General features: G+C 44.6%; 2 protein-coding genes across 8 annotated transcripts in view; one reads left to right on the forward strand and one right to left on the reverse strand.

The window, feature by feature from the left end:
• The window catches only part of LOC141098006 (uncharacterized), a 165,677-nt gene extending 152,886 nt beyond the window's left edge, over positions 1-12,791 (forward strand). For all 4 annotated transcript variants that reach the window (XR_012234108.1, XR_012234109.1, XR_012234110.1 and 1 more), the window contains one exon: positions 12,252-12,791. Coding sequence is in view for 1 of the 4 variants with exons in the window: in XM_073585595.1 (XP_073441696.1) it covers positions 12,252-12,266 (15 nt within the window). In the remaining 3 variants the exon portion in view is untranslated. The remainder of the gene's footprint in view (positions 1-12,251) is intronic.
• The window catches only part of LOC141098005 (putative oxidoreductase YteT), a 210,622-nt gene that overhangs the window by 167,726 nt on the left and 19,971 nt on the right, over positions 1-22,925 (reverse strand). For 3 of the 4 annotated variants that reach the window (XM_073585592.1, XM_073585591.1, XM_073585594.1), the window contains exons 4-6: positions 3,248-3,332; positions 1,813-1,886; positions 363-422 (exon numbers count right to left, since the gene is read on the reverse strand). In XM_073585592.1, coding sequence (XP_073441693.1) covers positions 363-422; positions 1,813-1,886; positions 3,248-3,332 — 219 coding nt within the window. The remainder of the gene's footprint in view (positions 1-362; positions 423-1,812; positions 1,887-3,247; positions 3,333-22,925) is intronic. The other variant, XM_073585593.1, reaches the window with a different exon arrangement.

The raw sequence follows: 22,925 nt of genomic DNA on the forward strand, positions 1-22,925 counted from the left end.
CCCATTAACCTGTTAAGGATAGCATATGCCAAAGATAGATCCCAAATCACTGAAATCAAGTAGTTCAAAATTTATTTTTCTTTTTTGATAGACATTGAAGGATATCTACTGTAGGTCATTCAGTATCATAGTCTGGGAAGACCACTTTCATTCCTTCCCGATACTGACCATGTTAGGGGCAATAGTTAAGGGGTGTGCAATCATCTTAATTGTCTGCTAACAATATGTCCCTATCTTTGATGCGGCTCAGGAGCTGAGCCCGCATCTTTCCTGGCAGATGATGGCTGTGTTATTCAGCTATCATCTGCCTTTAAAAAGAAAATAATACACACAATTTGTAAATATCACATGTAATCACTTACAGCCATGGGTTTTTCCAGAAGAATATGATATCCTTTCTTGGCAAATGCTACTGCAGGTTCCTAAAAACAGACAATTTAGAGAAGGAAATCTAAAGATATGTGCTAAGCACAGGGTCATATGTTAGAGATGGGTATAATATCTATATCTATTCCTATCAATGTCACAACACAATTTAGTTTCCACAATGAGTTTTTGTTGTTGCAGATTTCCTGCACCCATTACGTAAATTTTGCAACGTATGTTTTATAAATGCATTTTTATTGCATTTTTTACTGTGTTTTTTTTTAGCGTGTCATGTTTTATATAAAACTTCTTTGTTTTTGCTACATTTTGATATTTGGCTTTGACAAAACTAGTGATACAGTTATGTGCTTATCATATGCATTTTTTTTACGTGTAAATTTTATACAATTCTATGGGGAAAATCCGCATATAAAACTCTGTGACTGCAGGCTTGTAAATCCGCACTGCACGCTATGAGGATTTTTTGGTGCCGGCGGCGGGTGTATGACCACAGGTATGTGATTTGCATACATACGGTCTCATGCCAACTAGACAGGCGTGGCCTTGCTCAATGCCAGTGTACTGAGAAAGGTCAGACGCATCTATTTAGACTGTGGCCGGAAATATGCAAGCCGTGTACTTTCGGTCAGATGACCACCTGCTCCCTACATTAGAGAATCCTGACAGTACGCAGTGCAGTTCATAAGTCTGCAGTCATATAGAGTGACTGCAGATTGGTTCCACTAGGCCTGACAACCACTTTAAGGCCGGGGTCCTACTTGCTAGAAACTCGCACGAGTCCCGTCGGCACTCGGACCGGAGCGCTCAGCTGCATAGAAATACATGCAGCCGCACACTCCGGTCCCGAGTACCAGCGACAGTGTAATTTTCTTTACAGATGCTCACTGTGATTACATCGCAGCACGCAAATGACAACCAGCTAATTAAAATTTCTATTACAGTGGAAGATTCATTTTGGTAAAACAAGTTTTTTGCCTTTTCTTAACATTTTAAAACACTTACAAAAGTGTATAATGATATATATAATACTGTATATTGTTACATGGATGAATTAACATAAGAAGATTTACAGGATTATCACTACAACACAACTGTAAAACGCAATCAAATTCTAACACACAAAAGTGGTGCATGTGATGGCAGCTCTGGAATCACAATGGCTGTTCTGGGGTCTGCACTGCAGGTGCAGGGTTGGGGGTTGTCGAATACATTTGCATGCCATCTGGTTGGCATTTCACAACAAGAGATGTATTAAGGTCACCATGGGAGATGGGAGATATGAAAGAGAATTTGGCCTAGAGCAGATGCTCATGGTGCACCCAGTGAGGGATGCAGCAAAGAGTGCAGGGACCTCATTACAGCCTCCTCCTCGCACCTGCTGTAGCATCATGACTAATAAGGGAGGCTACATTTCTGAACATATACCTTATGCAGTCTGTCCGGGGTTGCGATTATCACCGCTTCTGCAAATTTCTCAAGTTCTGCAGCTTCTCTCCAGTCTGCAAAAAAAAGCATTAATTAGTTTCACCCTTTGATCCTTTTTCGTCTAAAATATTTTATAGTCAACTAATCTAAAGAGTAAACTACAGTCTAAGCTATATGCCAAAATTGCTCTAGAGTAAATATGCAAAAACAGCCAGGAGGTGAGAATACAGTGTAGGATCGGTTTCACAAATCTGCAATGTCCGGAAGGGCCACTGGTTTCTTGCCCCAAACTCTACAGTAGGGATGAGCGGACCCGTGGTAGTTCAGGTTCTGATACCCGACAAAACTTTAGTCTAACAGAACTGTATCTGAACTTATACCTGAACCCCACTTAAATCTACAGGACCTGAACTTTGGAGCTGGAAAATCTCTCTCTCTCTCCATGGTCTCCCGAACTTCTCCTGGAAGTCCATGTTCGGAGTTCAGCACCTGACACTAAATGTCTAATTTACAGTTTGGTTTCGCTCATCTCTACTCGACAGCCTTGTGCATATGCCTGTGACTTTGAACTCTGAATGTTGGACATGTGAAACTGGCCAAAGGGCTCATTGGGATGAGTGTCTTTTCGATCCACGTGGGAAATGGATCACAGATGAACAGCAGATGGACGACTTGTAACCAATGTGCTAGAGCAGTGATTTTCCATATCAATCATTGGTCCAGGTGGAAAAAAATTGCAGCATACACTATTCTAAACCTTTCACAGACCAAAAAAAGAAGGTACATGGAGATGCACGCAGAGCCAAACGTATCGGTATTTTGCCAACGTGACTGTCCTGTTTTTTGTTCCGGACGTCTGAACCTGGCCTGAGTGTGGTTCTACAATTCAGGAAGCCACCGTCCCTATGACCTTTAAGGGTATTAGGACATCATAATGGGGGTCTCCCAGTCAGTCCCCCCTGAAATCCGAAGAGCAAATTTGTTGCAAAGATCTATTGGGCACGCAGCCTTGGGTTTTAATGATGTGGGACCACAGGATGACTTCAGTAGGCTCTGGCAAATCATATTGACAAGTCCGCGAGATCTCAAAGATTTTCCAGTAGTCATTTGAACACTAATCCATCATGGCTGTCTTAGGTCAGCGGAAGACATGAAATTAGTTTGAATACAGCCCTAGACAATATATGTAAGGATAAGTATGGCAGGCATAGTATATCTGGATGCCAGGCAGTTAAAATGAAGTTTGACCATAGTGCCATTAGTGGGATAACCCCAATCCACAGCTGTCATGGTTGCTTTCTGCCTCAGGGACAGTATCAACGTGCCTTAGATGAAAAAGAAAGATCACACAAGCGAGGAGCTCCAGCGGTGGTCAATGTGTATACTGACATTAGTGCACTACTATTTCACCAACATAAAACCCATATATACAGACCATCGAAAAATTTATCCTCATCGATATGATGCATCATCTTGAGGGCTTCTTTGGTACATGATCGAGGATCTGCAACGCCAACGATCTGAGGAAAAAAAGTCTAATGTGAATAAATATAATAACCGTTTGATAATCCAAGAAAATCTAATTATTTTGGAAATGTTTCAGGCAGAAAATTGAAATATTGAGTAAAATTTCAAAAACCTCGCAGAAGAAAAGTAAACGGTGGTGGTTTGAAGAGTTGGACTATACGCATTTGTTTGTCACACAGCTAATGGACCCAATTCCCACATACGCCAAAGTGCACGGCTTGGCTGAGTGTCTATGTGTTTTTAGTGGGGAGAGAGGAAAAAGTCCTTGGTAATACAATAGCTCCCATAAAAACAAAAGGATCAGGAGTTGAATTTCCAATTGCCCGATCCTTCTCTCCAAGAAGTGTTGGGAGGCCCCATACACACTAGAGGGTCGACCACAGCAGGTTGAGCCTTATGGGAGCCTTATGTATTGCGACTCCATAAAAGGGTGAAAAGACCTCCTTTAAGAACAATAATCTAATTTGTAGAGTCTCCTGAATAATGTGTATATACATCTGTTTTGTAGTGATGATGAAGCCTTCCTGCTTGCTGTACATTCATTGCCGATCACTCACAAACACGTCCGTTAAACCAAAGGAACTTATCGCTTCCTCTTTTTAGCTTCCGCTTGTTGACTTTATGAACAGTTCAAGGATATGTGACAGTGACAGCAGCTAACACAACAGTACAAGAGTGTGTCATATATTTGGGTGTTTCTGCCCAAAGCAGCCAATCAGAGCTCGGCTTTCACATCTTTAAATGCTCCGGGAAAAATGAAAAAAAAAAAGGTTGGTTATAATCTAGTAATCTAGTCCTTACTTATAGATATCCTGAAATCCCAATGTATCCACTTGGCTACAGGTAAAACCTGGTGATTGAACAAGGCATCCTTCTTTATTAATAGGGGTTTTCAACGACAGCCTATTGTATAACCATGCAGGTCAATCGGTCAATAAAACAGCTTGTAACCGTAAGATTAGTGGCTTCTAAGACCCTCACGGGTGATGAAACAGAACACTGGAAATAATGAATCACGCTCCTTCGCCTGTTTACAACAACGCTATTTATTGTGACAGGTTAAACCCATTTAGGGAGTCCATCAGGTTTCCTAATAGGATTTTTTAGGCAGTGTCTAAATCAATCAACATTGTTTTTCTTATCAAGGAGTGCAGGAAGGCCTTCATGATGAATAGAGATGAAATTAAGGCTTGTAGGACCCAGCTCCAAGATCCACGTTGGTGCTCCCAAGCAGCTAGACTAGGGTCCTGAGAAGAAAGCTCAGCCGACACTTGAATGCTGGCGTCCTGGACACCTCTGGTGTCTACAATGTCCTCGCGAGATCAAGACATGGCGTGAGGCCAAGATACTAGGGGGCCTTGTAAAGGCCAGGATGCCACCAGCCAAGCAAATTGACAGAACCCTGGTGTGACTGCCAGGAAGTATAGACGTGTAGATGGCTCGGGCTGCTGAGCTCAGTAATTGGCTGAAATGCTGTAGACATGACATCATGGCTGCAGACAAACAAGAGATACAGTGGCAGCTGTGGAGACAAAGAGTTGTAACCAGGGGCGCAAATATTACGGTAGCAGAAGGTGTGACCGCGCCCATGCGTGAAGTGGGCCCGCCGATGTCAGCGCCTATTTCATCTGGATGTGCGTCTGAGGAGGCACATTCAGCTGAAGGGCACTGTTGTGCAGAGACCCGTCAGGTCTGTGCGCTGCAATACACGCTGCTGGCCAATCAGAGGCTGCAAGCTCACGTCGGCATGCCCGTAACAAGCGGGGCATAGTTAGCAGTGATGTCATATGCCACCCATGGCTAGCACGCCAGAATCAGCTACAGGCTTTGGACTAGGACACCACATGTAGCGGGAGCGGAGGAAGGTAAGAATAATCTATTCTTTTCCTCTTCGCCACGACAGCACCCACTGAGAGAGGGGATCCGCCCCCGGAACCGGAAACCTACAGAGAGATAAATGGGGCAGTCCCCCTCGCTCCCTCAGTTTGGTTTCCTGTTCCTGGAAAGGAACCCGCAGAAGAGGATGCCTGGTCTGGTAGCCGCCTGCGTGCAGAATATGAGCGTGTGTGCTGAGCGGCGCCGCTGGGAGTCATACCTGCGGCAGGAGAAGGACCCCGTGCGTGGAGGGGGGGCGCAGACGCGCGGTGTTGCCAGCCGCATCACTATTTGCGTTGACCCAGCGCTCCAGGAGAGGCAACCCGGAAGTGGAGAAGGACTTCCGGGATCAGGCTGAAGGCAGAGACCGCGGGACAACGCCCGCGCATGCGCAGTAGGGGGAGAGAGAGAGAAAAAAAAAAAAAAAAAATGGTGGACGAAAAAAAAAAAAAGAGGAGGAGCAGCTATAGCAAAGGCTTTAAAAGGAAGCCACAGACACAGCGCTGGTGCGCAGTCATGTCGTCCTTAGATGACCCAGCTTCGCTCCCATTAGGTCAGCTAGTGGTATCCCCATTTGGCAGTAGACAGAGCAGTGCTACAAGGAGAACCAATAGCACCAGAAAAAGTGGCAGCTCTAGGAAGGAATCCAGTGGACCTTCCAGGCAAGATGAGCCGTTAGAGAAGAAACGTAAGGAAAAGAAGTCGTCCCATGCCTCGCCGCAGCCTGGGTCTCGGACACCGCAGCCGGTAGTTGCTGACGAAATTCACGGGTGAGTGTTTTTTTGGTCAGGATAGATAATTGATAGCCTTCTCTTTCTGGTCCATACCCCCTTTAGGCTAAAAGAACAGAGAAGGCGAAACATAGAGAGTGTGCCTTATGTTCGCAGCCCCTACCGGATGGCCACCCAAAGAGATTATGCCAATCATGTATTGAGGAGGCCTTACAGGAGGAATCCTCACGAAAGAAGGAGGATATCCGGGCAATGATAAGAGAGGAACTACGGGCCTTAGGCGGTTCCAGTAGTCTAGGGGGTCACTCCTCCGTGAGAGAAATACGTTCACCTAAAGGAGGAGTCTCGCTGGCGTCAAAGTCGCCGTCAGATACCGGAGAACTAGATTCCGATAAGTCCCAGGAATACCTTTCCTCAGAGGACGAGGATCAGACGTGTTTCCCCACGGACAGTGTCAGTAATCTTGTGAAGTCTGTCCGAAATACCATGGGGTTGCCGGAGAGTAAGGACCCCAAGACCCCTCAGGACATAATGTTTGCGGGTATTTCCCGTAAAAAGGTCCGAGCATTCCCAGTGGTCCCAGCTGTAAAAGACCTAGTTAAGAGGGAATGGGAGAAACAAGGTCAGAGAACCTTCCTCCCCTTAACGTCAAAGCGTAAGTATCCCTTTGACGATGAGGAGTTAACAGCCTGGTCGAGAGCCCCCAAGGTGGATGCGGCAGTGGCCTCTACCTCCCGTAGATCCTCCTTGCCGGTAGAGGATTCGGGAACTTTGGCTGATTCTTCGGATCGTAAGACCGATACATTCCTCAAAAGATCTTGGGAAGCTTGTACGGCAGCCTTTAAGCCCGCAATAGCAGCCACGTGTACGGCAAGATCAATGTTGGTGTGGCTGAACGACTTGGAGGACAATATTAAAAATGGAGTAGCTAGGAGTAGACTTCTTTCCTCTATACCCCTCATTAAGGGAGCAGCGGCCTTCCTCTCCGACTCCTCCACGGACTCTCTCCGGTTGTCGGCTAGAGCGGCAGGACTGACCAATGCAGGCAGGCGGGCCTTATGGTTGAAGGGGTGGAAAGGAGACACACAAACAAAAACTAGATTGTGTGCTATACCCTGCCAGGGTAAGTACCTGTTTGGTACGGAACTGGATGAGATTTTGACAAAAGCGGGGGAGAGGAAGAAGGGGTTCCCTAACCCATATGTTCCGTTCAACAGGAGGGCCTACAGGAAGCCGCCGTTCGGTAAAAAGAAGGACTTTAGACCCAAGGACCGCTGGGGAAATAAGGACCCCAAGCAGAGAGGCAACCTATTCGGGAAACGTCCCTTCAGGGGAGACAGATCCCGATAAAACCGTTACACAGGTAGGTGGCAGGCTATTAAGATTCAGCCGCCAATGGATGAAGGTGACATCAAACCCGTGGGCCCTAAATATTGTATCATCAGGCCTAAAATTAGAATTCGTTCGGTATCCACCGAACTCCTTCTTATTGACTTCTATGAAGTCCCGATCACAGCAGGAAGCACTGGAGATGGAGATTGCGGTACTGCTAACTAAACAGGTCCTAGTAGAGGTCCCAGACGACGAAATAAGGATGGGCTTTTATTCTCCTCTATTTTTAGTCCCAAAACCAGATGGCTCTTACAGGACTATAATAAATTTAAAGAAACTTAATACCTTCCTAAGACTAAGGTCGTTTAAAATGGAGTCGATTAAGTCTGCAATAAAGCTTTTGTTTCCCAGGTGTTATATGGCAGTCTTGGACCTAAAGGACGCCTACTACCATCTCCCCATATATCGAGGGCACCAGAGGTTCCTGCGGGTAGCAGTATGGTTCAGAGGTCGGATTCAGCATTTCCAGTTTGCGGCAATGCCATTCGGGCTATCCATGGCTCCTCGGGTATTTACCAAATTAATGCTGGAAGTAATGTCGTATGTAAGGCTGAATGACACCCTAGTTGTCCCTTACTTAGACGACCTACTCATAGTGGGGAATTCTGTTACACAGTGTGAAGCAAGAATAGCTAGGATTATCTCATCCCTACAAACACTGGGTTGGCTAATTAACTGGGAGAAGTCCAGACTAGAGCCAGTGACCTGTCAAAGGTTTTTAGGCCTGCAAGTGGACTCCGTAACTGAGGAGTGCTTTCTGCCAAACGCCAAAGTAATGGCCATAATCGATAAAGTACAGAATGCTACAGGAGGACCCGTAATATCATTGAGACAGGGCATGTCCTTGCTGGGGTCTCTGATATCGTGCATTACAGCGGTGCAATGGGCTCAGTTCCACTCCAGAGAACTACAGTGGGCTATTCTGCAGGAGACAGACTGCAGGGGCGGCTGGAAGGGAAGATGTCCCTATCGCCCGAGGTGGTTGAATCCCTAAAATGGTGGTTAATTCCTTCCAATCTATCGAAGGGAGTACAGTGGTGGGTGACTCCCTCCAAGATACTCACCACGGATGCCAACCCCTTAGGTTGGGGAGCCCACCTACCAGGAGCACATGGTACAAGGCTGGTGGCGTGAGAATGAAATAGAGGCCTCCTCTAATGTAAAGGAGCTAACAGCGATTTTTTACGCGATATCCTACTTTCTCCCGCAGTTAAGAGGCGCCCACGTAAAGATCTAGACAGACAATACCACCGCAGTGGCCTATATAAACCGGCAAGGAGGCACGCGGTCAATGCCACTGATGTCTGTCGCGGGAAAGATTCTGGAGATGGCCGAGGTCCATCTTCTCTCCTTGTCAGCGCTCCATATAAGAGGAGTGGACAACTCCCGAGCAGACTATCTCAGTCGCCAGGCCCTATTCCAGGGACAGTGGGTCCTCAGCAGAGACGTCTTCGAAATGATAGCGTCTGAATGGGGCAGACCGGAGATAGACCTATTCGCAACCAGAGCCAACAGGCGCGTAAAAAGGTTTGCTTCTCTCTACAGGTCGGACAACCCAGACATTCTAGATGCCCTCCAAGCACCCTGGGCATTCCAACTAGCCTATGCCTTCCCTCCAATGGTGCTAATACCAACAGTAGTCAGGAAAATAAGACAGGAGAGGGCGAGGGTCATCTTGATAGCCCCGTTTTGGCCAAAAAGACCGTGGTTTTCATGGCTGAGAGCCATGTCGGTAACCGACCCGTGGATCCTGCCGCTGCACCAGAATCTTCTCTCGCAGGGACCCTGCTACCATCCACAGGCCAAAGCCCTGCACCTAGCGGCCTGGAATTTGAAAGGGAGCTACTGAGGCAGAAGGGTTTCTCAAAAAACCTAATCAATACCCTGCTACAAAGCAGGAAGGAGTCCACGACAAAAATATATGCTAAGGTGTGGAGGATGTTCCTGGCCTTCCACCCAACAAAACTAGCTGGTGAAGTACCCATTACGGCCATTCTAGAGTTTCTACAAAAAGGCCGAGAACTGAGACTCTCAGTAAACACTCTTAAGGTCCACGTGTCAGCCCTAGGAGCCCTGTTTAACTATAACGTGGCAGCAAATAGATGGGTGACTCGGTTTATCTCGGCTTGTCAACGAGCAGAACCGGTGCATGTGCCTCGGCTACCAGCGTGGAACCTTACTCTAGTTTTGGATGCCTTCACTCAGGCACCATTTGAGCCCATAAGCTCAGCACCAGTGAAGTGCCTCTCATTGAAAACGGCTATGCTGGTGGCCTTAGTATCGGCCAGGAGAGTGAGTGATCTTCATGCTCTATCAGTAGACCCACCGTTCCTGTTAACAACACGAGACAGTCTCATTTTAAAGACGGACCCGTCCTACCTGCCCAAACGGGCAACTAAATTTCATACGTCTCAAGAGATATGCCTACCTTCATTCTATGAGAACCCGTCAACACAGGACGAGGAGAAATATCACACCTTAGATGTGAAAAGAGCCGTGCTAGCCTATCTAGATAGGACCAGTCCCTGGAGGCAGAGTAGGTCTCTTTTTGTCTCATTCCAGGGCAGCAGGAAGGGGTCTGCAGTTACATCAGGCACGATATCCAGATGGATTAGAGATGCGATCACAATGGCGTATCTGACAAAAGGAGAAGACCCTCCACTGGGGATTAAGGCGCACTCCACTAGAGCCATATCATCCTCCTGGGCCGAGAGGGCGAACGTCCCAATTGAACAAATATGTAAGGCTGCAACCTGGTCTTCTCCGTCTACCTTTTATAGTCACTATAGACTAGATTTGTCCTCTACCGAGGATCTAACTTTTGGTAGATCAGTCCTTAACACGGTGTGCCCGCCCAAGTGATTATCTCTGGAAATCTCTCAGTGGGTGCTGTCGTGGCGAAGAGGAAAAACCGGATTACTTACCGGTAATACTCTTTTGTAGAGTCCACGACAGCACCCGCTCACTTCCCTCCCGTAAGAATTTTTCACACATGGGTCTCCTTGGTGGTGGAGATTGTGATTTAAGTTAGATATGTGATTAAACTTAGTAAACATAAAACTACATAGGGGTAAGATAGATGAATTGCCCAAATAAATTGACTAAAACATGTATGGCGGTTCCTCTGTTGTTCTCGGTAACACAAACTGAGGGAGCGAGGGGGACCGCCCCATTTATCTCTCTGTAGGTTTCCTGTTCCGGGGGCGGATCCCCTCTCTCAGTGGGTGCTGTCGTGGATTCTACAAAAGAGTATTACCGGTAAGTAATCCGGTTTTTTAAAAAGAAAAGAGAAGCAGAACCGACATTATAGCAGGAAGGGGCCCAGGATGGGGGACATTATACAAAGAAGGGGCCCAGGATGGAGGTCATTATACCAGGAAAAGACCCAGGATGGGGGTCATTATACCAGGATGGGGGGTCATTATACAAGGAAGGGGCCCAGGATGGGAGCCTTATGTATTACAACTATATAAAAGGGCAAAACGACAAGGAAGGGGCCCAGGATGGGGGTCATTATACTAGAAAACGGCCCAGGATAATGGACATTATACCAGAAAAAGGTCCAGGATGGAGTATATTACACCCCGAAGGGGCCCAGCTTGGGATACATTGCTATAGGATGAAAGACATTATATCAGGAAGGGGCCCAAGAGAGGGAACATTATTCTAGGAATGTGCCTAGGATGGGGGACATCATTACTGGAAGGGGTAATTGTTTTCATATAGTGGACAACCCCTTTAATTCTATGTGATTTTATACAACAAACCACAAATTTTAACAGAAGCCATTCACAGATAAAGACGACCTCCAATCCCAAGGAAAGAAAACCCTTTAGTAAAGATAGAGAATTTATTTTTTGAGTAGGGGGCCTTGCAATTTCTTCCAGATGATATTGAGAAAGAGAAGGAAGATGCATGATAAATTACATTTTCATCTCCCTGGAGATAAGCGGTCATGTGAGGTATCTGGCAACAGTTAACCCCCCCCTCTCTCCATTTAGAACACATGCACACTCAATTGAGCCGAGAGTGCATGTAAATGGCGGAATCAGGGAAGACAGATGCTGGCTGATTTATATGGAGCCTTTAGAGTAGCTCTATAATGTTTCAATTGTCAGTGCCCACAAATTTAATGCAAATTTACCAAAAAAATATCCACATTAACACTCTTACAAACCCATGTTCTAGTGAGTGATTTGTAGCGCACAAAGCGCCCCCTTTCTTGCCATAAAATGGCTTCCTCTGCTGCGGTTTATTTCATGTTTGGAGACATTTTGAGGGCTCTACAGGCAGAAGCACACACACAAAACCTTGCAGGCGCGTTGACTATATCCTGTAAATCAGACAAACCATGTGGTTCCGCACAAGCTCGGATGAGGGCGCTCTTGTACTTTACATCTCAGCTTTTAAAAAGTCTTATGTTTTGTATGACATGTTAAAAAAAAAAGGAAAAAAAACCCGCCCTCTAAAATTAAAGCCAGAGTTCTTGCCAATGTCCTTTTTTTCCTTTTTCCACTAGGTCTCTGCCCGCAGTGTTATTTTTACCATCTAAAAATAAAAGTCACGGTGATTGATGCTGCAGCTACGCCCCAGTATTTTTCTCTTTGCCAGATATACTCATTGTTTCTTTTATAAAAAAGAAAGAAAAAAAGTCCAGCGAGGAGAGATTGGGTGCAGACTCAGACTGGTTCCAACCAGAAAAGTCACTGAATTTTTTTTTTTTTTCTTTTTTAGACTTATCTCTTACTAAATCACCCTTGCCCTGTTTTTTTCTAAAAGGGAACCAGGAAGAAGCTGTTCTAATCATCAGCAAATAACCTTGTAGAACATAAATCATTTTACTTTTTTGGGTTCATGCCCAGAAACCAAAGGACAATATTGCATCACATTCTTTTTTTTTTTTTTCTTTTCCAGCTAGTAAATGTTTAAGTAACAGACGACTCGGAAAGAGCTTAATATCCCTCCCACTATCTGAAGGCACAGAAGAAGCAGGATCCATAACAGCTCAGGCGAGGGGCACGTATTCAAGAAAGCAGAGCAGAAAAATCAAGGGGTTACAGAGCGCGAGACCTTGAGAAGGAGCAAGGTGCAATTTTAGCAGAAGACTATTAATTACGGTATTTTATTGCGCTATTATTTTTATTTATTTGCTTTTTATTTATTAGAAAACAAAGACCTTATTTTTTTATTTTTTTCATTAATATATATCTTTGAAGCGGAGAGATTATTTTTTTCAAATATTGATATACCGTATTTTTGGATTCTTTTCAAGACTTTAAAAAAAATTTCAAAAAAGGAGAACAATTCTGCTTTCTCTGTCAAGGACTTGAATGGTATTCGTCCACGTGTTTTCAAAAAGGTGATTTTATTTCTTCATTTCTCTTGGACGATGAATGTATTTTATAAACATTTTCTAATTGTGCGCTGCACTAATAAATGTCTTTTGGGAACCTATTTTGAATATATATTATTTTGTTCGTGTCTCGGGCAGGAAACAGTTAACACATTGGGTAGATGTGTTCAATGTTAGAATTGGCATTAAAAAGCCATAAAATAATGAAATCCTATTAAAAATTGCATTTGCTGTTTAATCTATTATTATTATTATTATTTTTTTAATTTTGGGAATATTACTATGTATGTAGCTGGGTGAAGCATAAAGAGACCCATTACCCATTTGTATAGTGAAGAAATGTGATCTGAGTGACTGATCATAGACAGGGCTAGTCCAAGTATGTAAAAAAACTCCCATAACATCTGAGTTCAGTGGGCTCAGTGGGTAAAAACACCTTGTAAACAAGAGGAAAATGTCCGTTGTGCCTGAATTAGACTGTGGAGCAGCACTAGAGGAAATTTCCATGTAAACCCCAGCATGTCCAACGCTGAGGCTATCATGTAACTAAATAATTGGGATTAGTCATCAATTATCCAAATTTCTCCTATACCACGATGTTGGGGGTCATAATTTGGTGTAAATAGCTTGAACCAATGCATCTATGCCTTGTGTCATTGATTTAGGCTATTGGTGGTGGTGGGATTTTTTTCTCCTGGTGCACAGTAGACCTTCTTGATGCCAGCTAGGCATCACTTACAGGTCACAGCCCAGTTGGAAACCGTGTGTGAGCACAACCTGCCCATCTTTCCATGGGTCATGTCACAAAGCAATGATTGCGCAGACATGACGATGTACCCCGATGATCTAAGGTCACTAATAAAGGACCACTGGAGATGTCGTAGGAGGAAACATTTGCAGCTTGGAAACCACAGATCTGCAGCAAATGTGTGACGCCGCTTTTAGATCAACATGGACTACAAATGAGGGGTACTGCTGAATCCTACCCAAGAGGCCAAGGAGAATAATAATATATGTAATTTACCACCATCACATGTAGAAAATAAGTGTTAATTCTAGGTAAGTGATAGACTTAAGAGTTAACTCGGTAATGTCTCAACGGCACTTTTCCGTGGTCTCAGATATTACTACAGGAGTAAAAGATCACATCTCAGAGACGCTTGTATGTCGGGGGACTTCTAGCATGACCTCCATTCTGAAACCAACCAAAAATATACCCAAAACCTGAACCCCACCGATGGAATAAAGTAAAAGGGTCCAATGGATTGATTTTTTTTCTAATGCCGACTGCAAAAAATACACTTATACCACCAATGGAAAGAGGTGATGGCTTTCATTACATGTCTATAGGAATGATATGATGCTATGTTATATCTATGACTCTCCTGTCTCCTATGTACTATTTATCAATGATAGCACATGACACACAAGATCTGCCTAGAAGTTACATTCTCATTTATATTTTATATACCTTAGATTAATTTTTTATATTTATTTTATATATTTTATTTCTTTTTAAATAATACATTAGTTTTTAATAACATAGGAATAAAATGGTATCCTCTATGTTCCTGTGCAATCTCTGTATACAATGTTGCGCGTTGACATGTTATTTGTGTCACGAGACCGCAGAGAGTTGTGCTACTGTGCAGAAGAACACAGTCCTCTGCACCTCCAAGTGGTCATATGCTGAATGCTATAGATATTTTTACCTTGAGGCAAAACTTTTAGGGGGAAATTGCTTTGGTGCCTTTAGGGGACACTGCTTTGGTGCCTTTAGGGGGTCATTGCTTTGGTGCCTTTAGGGGGATCCTGCTTTAGTGCCTTTAGGGGGACATTGCTTTGGTGCCTTTAGGGGGATCCTGCTTTAGTGCCTTTAGGGGGACATTGCTTTGGTGCCTTTAGGGGGACACTGCTTTAGTGCCTTTAGGGGGACACTGCTTTAGTGCCTTTAGGGGGACATTGCTTTGGTGCCTTTAGGGGGACACTGCTTTAGTGCCTTTAGGGGGACATTGCTTTGGTGCCTTTAGGGGGACACTGCTTTAGTGCCTTTAGGGGGACATTGCTTTGGTGCCTTTAGGGGTACACTGCTTTGGTGCCTTTAGGGGGACACTGCTTTGGTGCCTTTAGGGGGATCCTGCTTCAGTGATTTTAGGGGGACACTGCTTGGGTGCCTTTAGGGGGACACTGCTTGGGTGCCTTTAGGGGGACACTGCTTGGGTGCCTTTAGGGGACACTGCTTGGGTGCCTTTAGGAGACACTGCTTGGGTGCCTTTAGGGGGACACTGCTTTGGTGCCTTTAGGGGGACACTGTTTTGGCTTTAGGGGGATATTGCTTTAGTGCCTTTAGGGGGGACACTGCTTTGGTGCCTTTAGGGGGATACTGCTTTGGTGCCTTTAGGGGATCCCTGCTTGGGTGCATTTACAGGGACCCTGCTTTGGTGGCTTTAGACAGGGCTTTGGTGCCTTTAGGGGAACTTTGCTTTGGTGGCTTTAGGGGGACCCCACTTTGGTGCCTTTAAGGGGACCCCGCTTTAGTACCATTAAGGGGACCCCCACCTTGGTGCCTTTAGGGGGACCCTGCTTTGGTACCTTTAGGGGGACACTGCTTTGGTGCCTTTAAGGGGACACTGCTTTGGTGCCTTTAAGGGGACACTGCTTTGGTGCTGGGATGTTTTCGTCAGTCCTGTAGTCTCTGAATTAAGTGGGAGTACACATGTGCGACTGCCGGGTAATATAAACTCCTCTACCATACTCATTCACCTGGCAGCATAGGAGGGGGTCACAGAATTTGGATTGAATATTTACTATCTACCCAGTGGAGAGGAAATACATGTTTCTTTTTCACCGATTAAACAGAGAATTATGGACCAGTATCAACAAGATTTTTTGTTTCTTGACCGTTAGGAAACACGTGCAAGCACAAACAATATTTTCGGAAAATGTGGGTTTTCTATAAACTCTGAGTCATGTATAAGTGGGGTATTCTCTCCCGGCTGATCTGACATCTGGCAAAGGGAGATGCAACTGCAAACTAAGTGGAAAAGCAGCAGAGGCAACTGCATGACGACCAGCAAGTATAAGTTACGCACAGCTCCCTTGCTGAGTGTCATACGGCTGCATCTATTGTGACTGGACAAACTTTTTAAAGGGGTATTCTGGCTCTCTTCACATCCGCATCGGGAGGCGAGCAGGGCCAATCACTTCACATCTACAGATATCTGTGGGGTCGTCAGCATGGGTTATGCAGCTGCTCTGTTCACTACAATAGGAGAGGTGCACGTAGACAGGACGCCATCGGCCCTGCCACCTCCCGATGCAGAAGTGAGAGAAGCCAGAAGTGCCCTTTAATTCTTGAACTGCCCATATGGCAAAAATGAAACCATAAAAAGATCAGCAGAATCTCACATAAAGAGCTGGGGTTGTTCACCTCTGGGGACAACTTGTTTTCTTACTGAAATGCAAGTATTTGGGTCTAAAAATCATTTTTCATTAAAAATTTGGCGCAGTTTGGATTTTACAGGCTGTTTGTTTCCCTGCACGATCAACTTTGATGTAGTCATAATAAGATAACCATAAGAAACTAAACCAGCTCACTGACAAATTCTCAGTTAACTCACTCCGAAGCCAGCAACAGACAGTGCCACACGGAGGCTATAAAAGGTAAATGAAGCAAAATTCCTCATGAAACTCAATTACAAAAATTGATATTTTTTTAGTCGAAAAAATGTATGCGCTTAAGTAAGAAAAAAAAATCTAAAATTACTGAGATGATTTTAAAAGTGTAGTAAAATATGATTTACAGAAATAAAGTTCATTGGTAAAATCGCCAGATGATGATTGGAAAAAGAAAAGAATTGGGCAGGCGGTGACGTGTCTGATCATCAGGAGCTGCCTGGAATTAGCTGAACGTGCTGCGTCACAGCACACGGTCCTGGGAATGGTCGCCGGCCAGTGGAGTCGTTTCCCATCCACAAGGGGTCGTCTGCGGAGCAGCAATGGACGGTGAGCACCGAGCTCCTTCCAGTATTCCTCACTTACAGGAAAAGTTCAGTAGTGATGTGTGGAAAGATCGACATTCACACCGCACATTTTAATCTTTCATTTTTCCTCTCCTTCGATTTCCTAAATATCTCCCAAGTTTCCCCCCCCAAAAATTCACAAGGTGTTGTGACATGAAATGTACAGTAGAGGTCAAACTGGGCTCCCACCAGTGAGCTATGAGAAGGCAGCGCCATTCTGTTCCATCTGTAGCACTGAGGTGCAGTACTAGACAAGGCCACATGCACATGACAGCACTGTGTCAGGTATGCATGCAGTTATATGGCTGCAGCTCCAGGAAACACTTTTGGGGACAATTGTTTTTCCTACTTAAATGCATGTATTTCAGGCTAAAATGAATTTTTGCAATTGGGTTTCATTAAAAAAAAATTGCACCATTTGCCTTCTATAGCCTCTGCGTAGCACTGTCTACTTCTGGCTGCACAATGAGTTAACTGAGCATCCATCAGTGAGCTCGCTATGACAGTCTGACATGAGCGTTTTTAACTCTGATCTGATTTGAGAACACAGGCGACATCAAAGTCGGAAAACCGAGAGCCTGCAAAAGCCAAATGGTGCAAAATTTGAAATGAAACCCAACTACAAATATTTAAGTCAGGAAAAAAATGTTTTCTGGTTCAGAAAAATGAAAACAATCCAGAGCTGGTTACAAAAGGCATAAAGTGTGAGTGATCACTCATTTAGAATAGCCGACCAAGGCCATCTATGACCGATGATCGGTTACGTGTAGATCGAAGGTCATTTAATTGCCTGTTTACACGGGCGAAGAATGTTGTACGCACACAGAACGACTCTTAATGTGCATAGAACATCGTGTTCTCGGCAGCACGTCTACATGGAACAATGTGCTGCCGATAACAACCATTTAAAAAAATCATAACTCCCGTTGAACTATCATTTTCCCAACCTGTTTACACGGGTCGATAATTGGGAATGACTGTTCTTGATATCAACACATCTAAATGGTACGCAAAGCTAGTCATAGTCGTGTCCAATATTAATATTCTCAAAAATATACTAAACTACTATAGATGGCTGACTTCACTGTAGTTGGACGAGAGCACCATACACTTTGGATAGGTGTCAAGTACATGGTCTACAGCGGTCCCTCTAAGGCCTCTTTCACACGTCAGTGTCTCCGGTACGTGTGGTGACAGTTTCCTCACGTACCGGAGACACTGACACACGTAGACACATTCAAATGAATGGGGCTATGCAGATGTCAGCGTGTTTTCACGGACCGTGTATCCGGGTGCAAAATACGCTGACATGTCCGTTTTGACATGGACACACGGCCTGCAACACGTGCACATGGAGAAAAGTTCACATTGTCCTCCGTGCTCACGGACGGCCGCCGGAGAAGAATCTGCTACTGTAAGTGCTGTTCCCGGCGGCTGGTGCTGACCGCGGCTGTGATTCTTCTCTCCTGCTCTTCCGGCAGGAGAGAAGAATGAATGAAAACCCGACGTGGGGTCCCCCTCATTTTATGAGCCAACCAGACGAAACTTACAGCTGTCAGCTTCATCAAGGTTGGTTCTCAAGAATAGAGGGGTCCGCTTACTGTAGCGCTTCTTCCCGGCGCCGTCTGTGTGGTCCTGATGCGGCTCACGTGCTGCACACGGTTGCCACACGGAGGTACCATGTGTCCACACGGACACAGATAGCTCCGGTACCGGTTTTTCGGGTACCAGAATTATCTGGACGTGTGAAACTGGCCTACCTGTCTACATTAGGTATCACCAAGAAAACAGGTCCCCCGAGCAACCAACAATCTCCTAAGAGGTTCTCTGGGGGTTGTTCTGCTCTAATCTATGATCCAACCAATCATTTAGGCCCCCATACACATTACATCATGAGACAAAGTCGTCAATTTCAGTTGGATCAGATGATCATAAACGTCTCTTCTTCTGAGATCCTCAGAAAATCTCTTTTTGCTCGTGCCATGATACACTTCCAAACCATTTGCTATGAAGATCAGACTTTGATACACCTCGGTTAACTAAAACAGGTTGACCACTCACACCGAACTGTTAACCCATAGATTAAACACACCAGTCTTTAAATTATCTATTAATCCTAGAAGTTCCCTTACTTTTGCCCAACTTTTCTTCCGAGCTCCTCAGAAATCCCTTTTTTGTTCGTGCCACGAGACACCTCCAAAAACATGTGAACATGTGTTATGAAGATCAGACTTTAAGAGATCCCTGTTGAATAAAACAGGTCGACCACTCACATCTGATTGAAAATGTTATTTTAGGCCAAATTAAGGCACAAATATGAAAATAAAATTCTGAAGGGTTCACAAACTTTCAGACACTACTGTTACTTGATGTTGTCACAACATAGAATCATTAGGTCTCTTTTGGATGACCGCTCATTGCGACAAGGAGGGACATCTTGCTACTTTTGTGCTGCACATGGTGTACAATGGTCTGCAGCACAAATATCGCTGAGAATCTGGTTTTATGACATGCTTTTCTATTAACCCTTCTCCTTCCCTTCGAATTACACTCCCATCCCGCCTACAGTATCTTTGCTCTGGCCTTTAATGCTGGATCCCAGTTATTATGAAGTCGGGCTGCTCATAGCATTTGTTTGGGAAAATCTATAAGTGAAGAATTTATCGGAGTAAAATACATAGATTAAAAAAAAAACAAAAAAAAACGACAACATTGTGTGAATGCATAATGCGCTCCTTTAAGTAGTGACTGGGAAAGTGGCCAACAATTCTTGTGGGATTTTCAATATATAACCATTAAGTCTTGTAAAATGGCAGACGGCGTCCTCATGTGCCCTCCACCAAAGGAATAGCTGAACTAGGAGGGGCACCGTTTCCCCACTAATATAAACACAGACATGCCCCCCCCACCTTCCTACAGGATATTTATTCACCTTCTCCTCTTGCGGGCTTCACAAAATTCTCACGCACAGTCGTCGATGTGTAAGGAAATCTTTCTGTCCACTAATGCAGAAGTCGCTTTCCAGAATAGCAATATATGCATCTGATATTAAAGGGGGTTTCAGCAATCCCTGAACTCAAGCCCTGCTGAGTTTGTGGTGGGCTTGTGCTTACACAAAGGAGCCAATCTGAACAAGTAGAGCTTCAGTGGAAAGAAGACAAATCCAAGAACCAGGTCATCAGACATCCTCCTTTAGGTAACTTTATTAGTGCAGAAAAATGACAACTTTTCGGCAGTACAGGACCTTTATCAAGCCATAGAAAAGGAAAGGTATGCTTGATAAAGGCCTTGCGTGGCTGAAACGTTGTGAAAAGGAGAACATCTTATGGTGGCCTGGATCTCTCTGTATTGCTACAATCTTTTGGATTACATCAAGTGTGTACAGACGGTAGAGTGGTGCTCGGGACTCATCTTTTGCAGTGAAAAGCAGTCGGGTTACAGACTAAGGTCAATCATACACTCTCGTACTTATGTTAGCAGCTGCAGTGATCTCTCTCGATCCCAACATACACATTCTTGTTCAGCCAAAGGCTGGCAATATACATTACATGGCTGTCGGCTGAACGAAGCTTCGACTATTCTCCTCTGTTCTCTGTGAGAAAGCCCATGACTGGCAAGTCGACCGGTGGCTTATCTCAGAGAGAACAATGCGATCAGCAGTCCGAAATTGGATGTACCCAATCAACATCTCTCCCTCAGTCGGCAAGTGCCCCATACATATTTGACCATTGGACAAATCCGCCGATATCAGTGGGTTTAGCATTAAAAAAGGAGAAAAACAGTATCAGGCTGTTGACGTCCAACATGGCTGACCAATATCTACCCCAATATTGTCTGTCAGGGTAGAGTCGGGAGGCTCGCATATACTTTAGGTGGTCAACTGGTTCTGTCAAAATTAGCTGGTAGACATCTTACATATACAGTATGGTCAACTTAAAAAGGCATTCCTAAAATCTTAAATTATCCCCTATTATTGCAAGACCAGAGAGATCTTGAAAACCGGGCTTTTCTAGAGAGCCCTGTCTTGAATAGAGAGGGGAGTTACGCATGCTTGACCTCCACTCCATTCATTGTCTATGGGACTGCTGGAAGTAGTGGAGTGCTATAGTCAGCAATCCTGTAGACAATGAATGAAGTGAAGGTTGAGTATGCAGAAGTCTGATTTATTCAGGATAGAGGGCGAAGAGCTCAGTTCCCGCAATCTAGAGTCATGTTCTCAGGATCACTCGGGGTCCCAATGACCAGACCACTAGTGATCAGTAGTTATGTCCTATCCTATAGAAAGGGGATAACTTACAATTTTGGGGATAACCCTGTGCATTTGGCAATGTACACACGACAGCTGTCAACTAAGACATTACCTGTAGCAATCTGGCCCAAACTCATAAATATGAGTACACCGCACAACTGAGCATGCATGTTTATTTCAGAGAGAGACAAGTTCACCTTCCGGCTGAACAATAGGATCAAGCATACTGAAATCCGACATGCCCGCCCTTTCTTCACCCTAGCAGCAGACTGACTGGAGGCTCTTGAGAACATTAGATTTTTGTTGGTGTATGACGACATTATTAAAATAATATATGGACATCGGGGGTTTTCCTCACCAGCTGATGGCGCCATTGCCGAGTATACGGACGACCCTCTCGATAGCTGTGCACTAGACAATCCGGAATATAGCGGGTTAGACCTACATTAATCTAGTGTGTGCGGGGATCAGCCATTACAGCTAAAAAGCAAATAATACAGTGAGGATCAGTCATATATCATTGGATAGAGGCCTCACTATTGGGACTCCTACAGATCACAAGAACTGCTTCTTTTTAGGAGACGAGTGCAGTGAGAAGCCATGATTGGACATGGGGGTTCTGCTCTATCAAAGGCCTATGGGACCACCAGAGACAGCAATGAGGAGGATCTCGAATGGAGGGTTGGTCTATGGGGCGCCACACCTTATCTGAGGTCCCAGTAATGTGGCCTCCAGCGATCATACGTCTTTTACCCATCTTTTGCGTTTTGGAGATAAATGTCCATTGTGGGAAAACCCATTTAAGTTTATTCAAACAATTCTGGATGTTGTAAAAGGCCATTTCAGATCATTTTCCTTTGACCTTTGGTCTTTTGGGATCAAAGGCAGTTATCTGTCGAAAAGTTGATCTGTCAAATTTTCTGTCATTTTTAGTTGCTGTAATTAAAGGGAACCTGTCACCTCTTTTTTGGCCTGCCAGCTAAAAATATCATTTAATTGAGTGTCAGCTATGCATTCCACAACTAGTTCTGAAACCCCCTGGCTCCCCATGTATCACCCATAAAAATCTTTTTTATTTGTCCCGCGCTGTATGATAATGTGTTCGGTCCGGTCCGATGGGCATTGCCTCTGTTCCATCACTCCACCCCTCCTCGGCTTGTTGTACATATTCTTCGCTGTGAATATTGCAGATCGCGTAGAGATATTTTGCGTGCGCATTGAAATGCGACCTCGTGCGTGCGTGGTATGTTTTGCTCAACTGAGGTCAAAGCCGAAAATCAGTAGTGTGCATGGCCGCAAAATACTTCCGGGACATAAGAAAGAACTGCGTATGCCGGCGCATGCGCACTACTGATTTTCGGCTTTGCTCTCAGTGGGGCAAAGCATACTGCGTACGAGTGAGGTCACATTTCAATGAGCGTGCCGGATCGAACAGATTAACATACTGCGTGGGACAAATAAAAAAGATTTTTATGGGTGATACATGGGGAGTCAGGGGGTTTCAGAACTAGTTATGGAATGCATAGCTGACACTCAATTAAATGATATTTTTAGCTGGCAGGCCAAAAAAGTGGTGACAGGTTCCCTTTAATTTCAGCAACTAAAAATCACAGAAAATTTGACAGATCAACTTTTTGACAGATAACTGCTTTTGATTCCAAAAGTCCAAAGGTCAAAGGAAAATGATCTGAAATGGCCTTTTACATTTTTAGCTGGTAGGCCAAAAAAGTGGTGACAGGTTACCTTTAAGATAATATTACCCATCAATGAAGTCCAGACCAGACCACAGATCAGTGGATATCCAAAACTACAACCTTGACAGACCAACTGTGAACAAAAAGTTATTAAAGAAAATTTTTCACCAGGTTTTTGCTACTGCATCTGAGAACAGCATAAAGTAGAGACAGAGAACCTGATTACAGCGATATGTTACTTACTAGGCTGCTTGCTTCAGTTTTGATAAA

The sequence above is a fragment of the Dendrobates tinctorius genome, unplaced genomic scaffold, assembly GCF_039654945.1.
Source record: "Dendrobates tinctorius isolate UK_male_01 unplaced genomic scaffold, ASM3965494v1 ptg000086l, whole genome shotgun sequence".
NCBI lineage: Eukaryota > Metazoa > Chordata > Amphibia > Anura > Dendrobatidae > Dendrobates > Dendrobates tinctorius.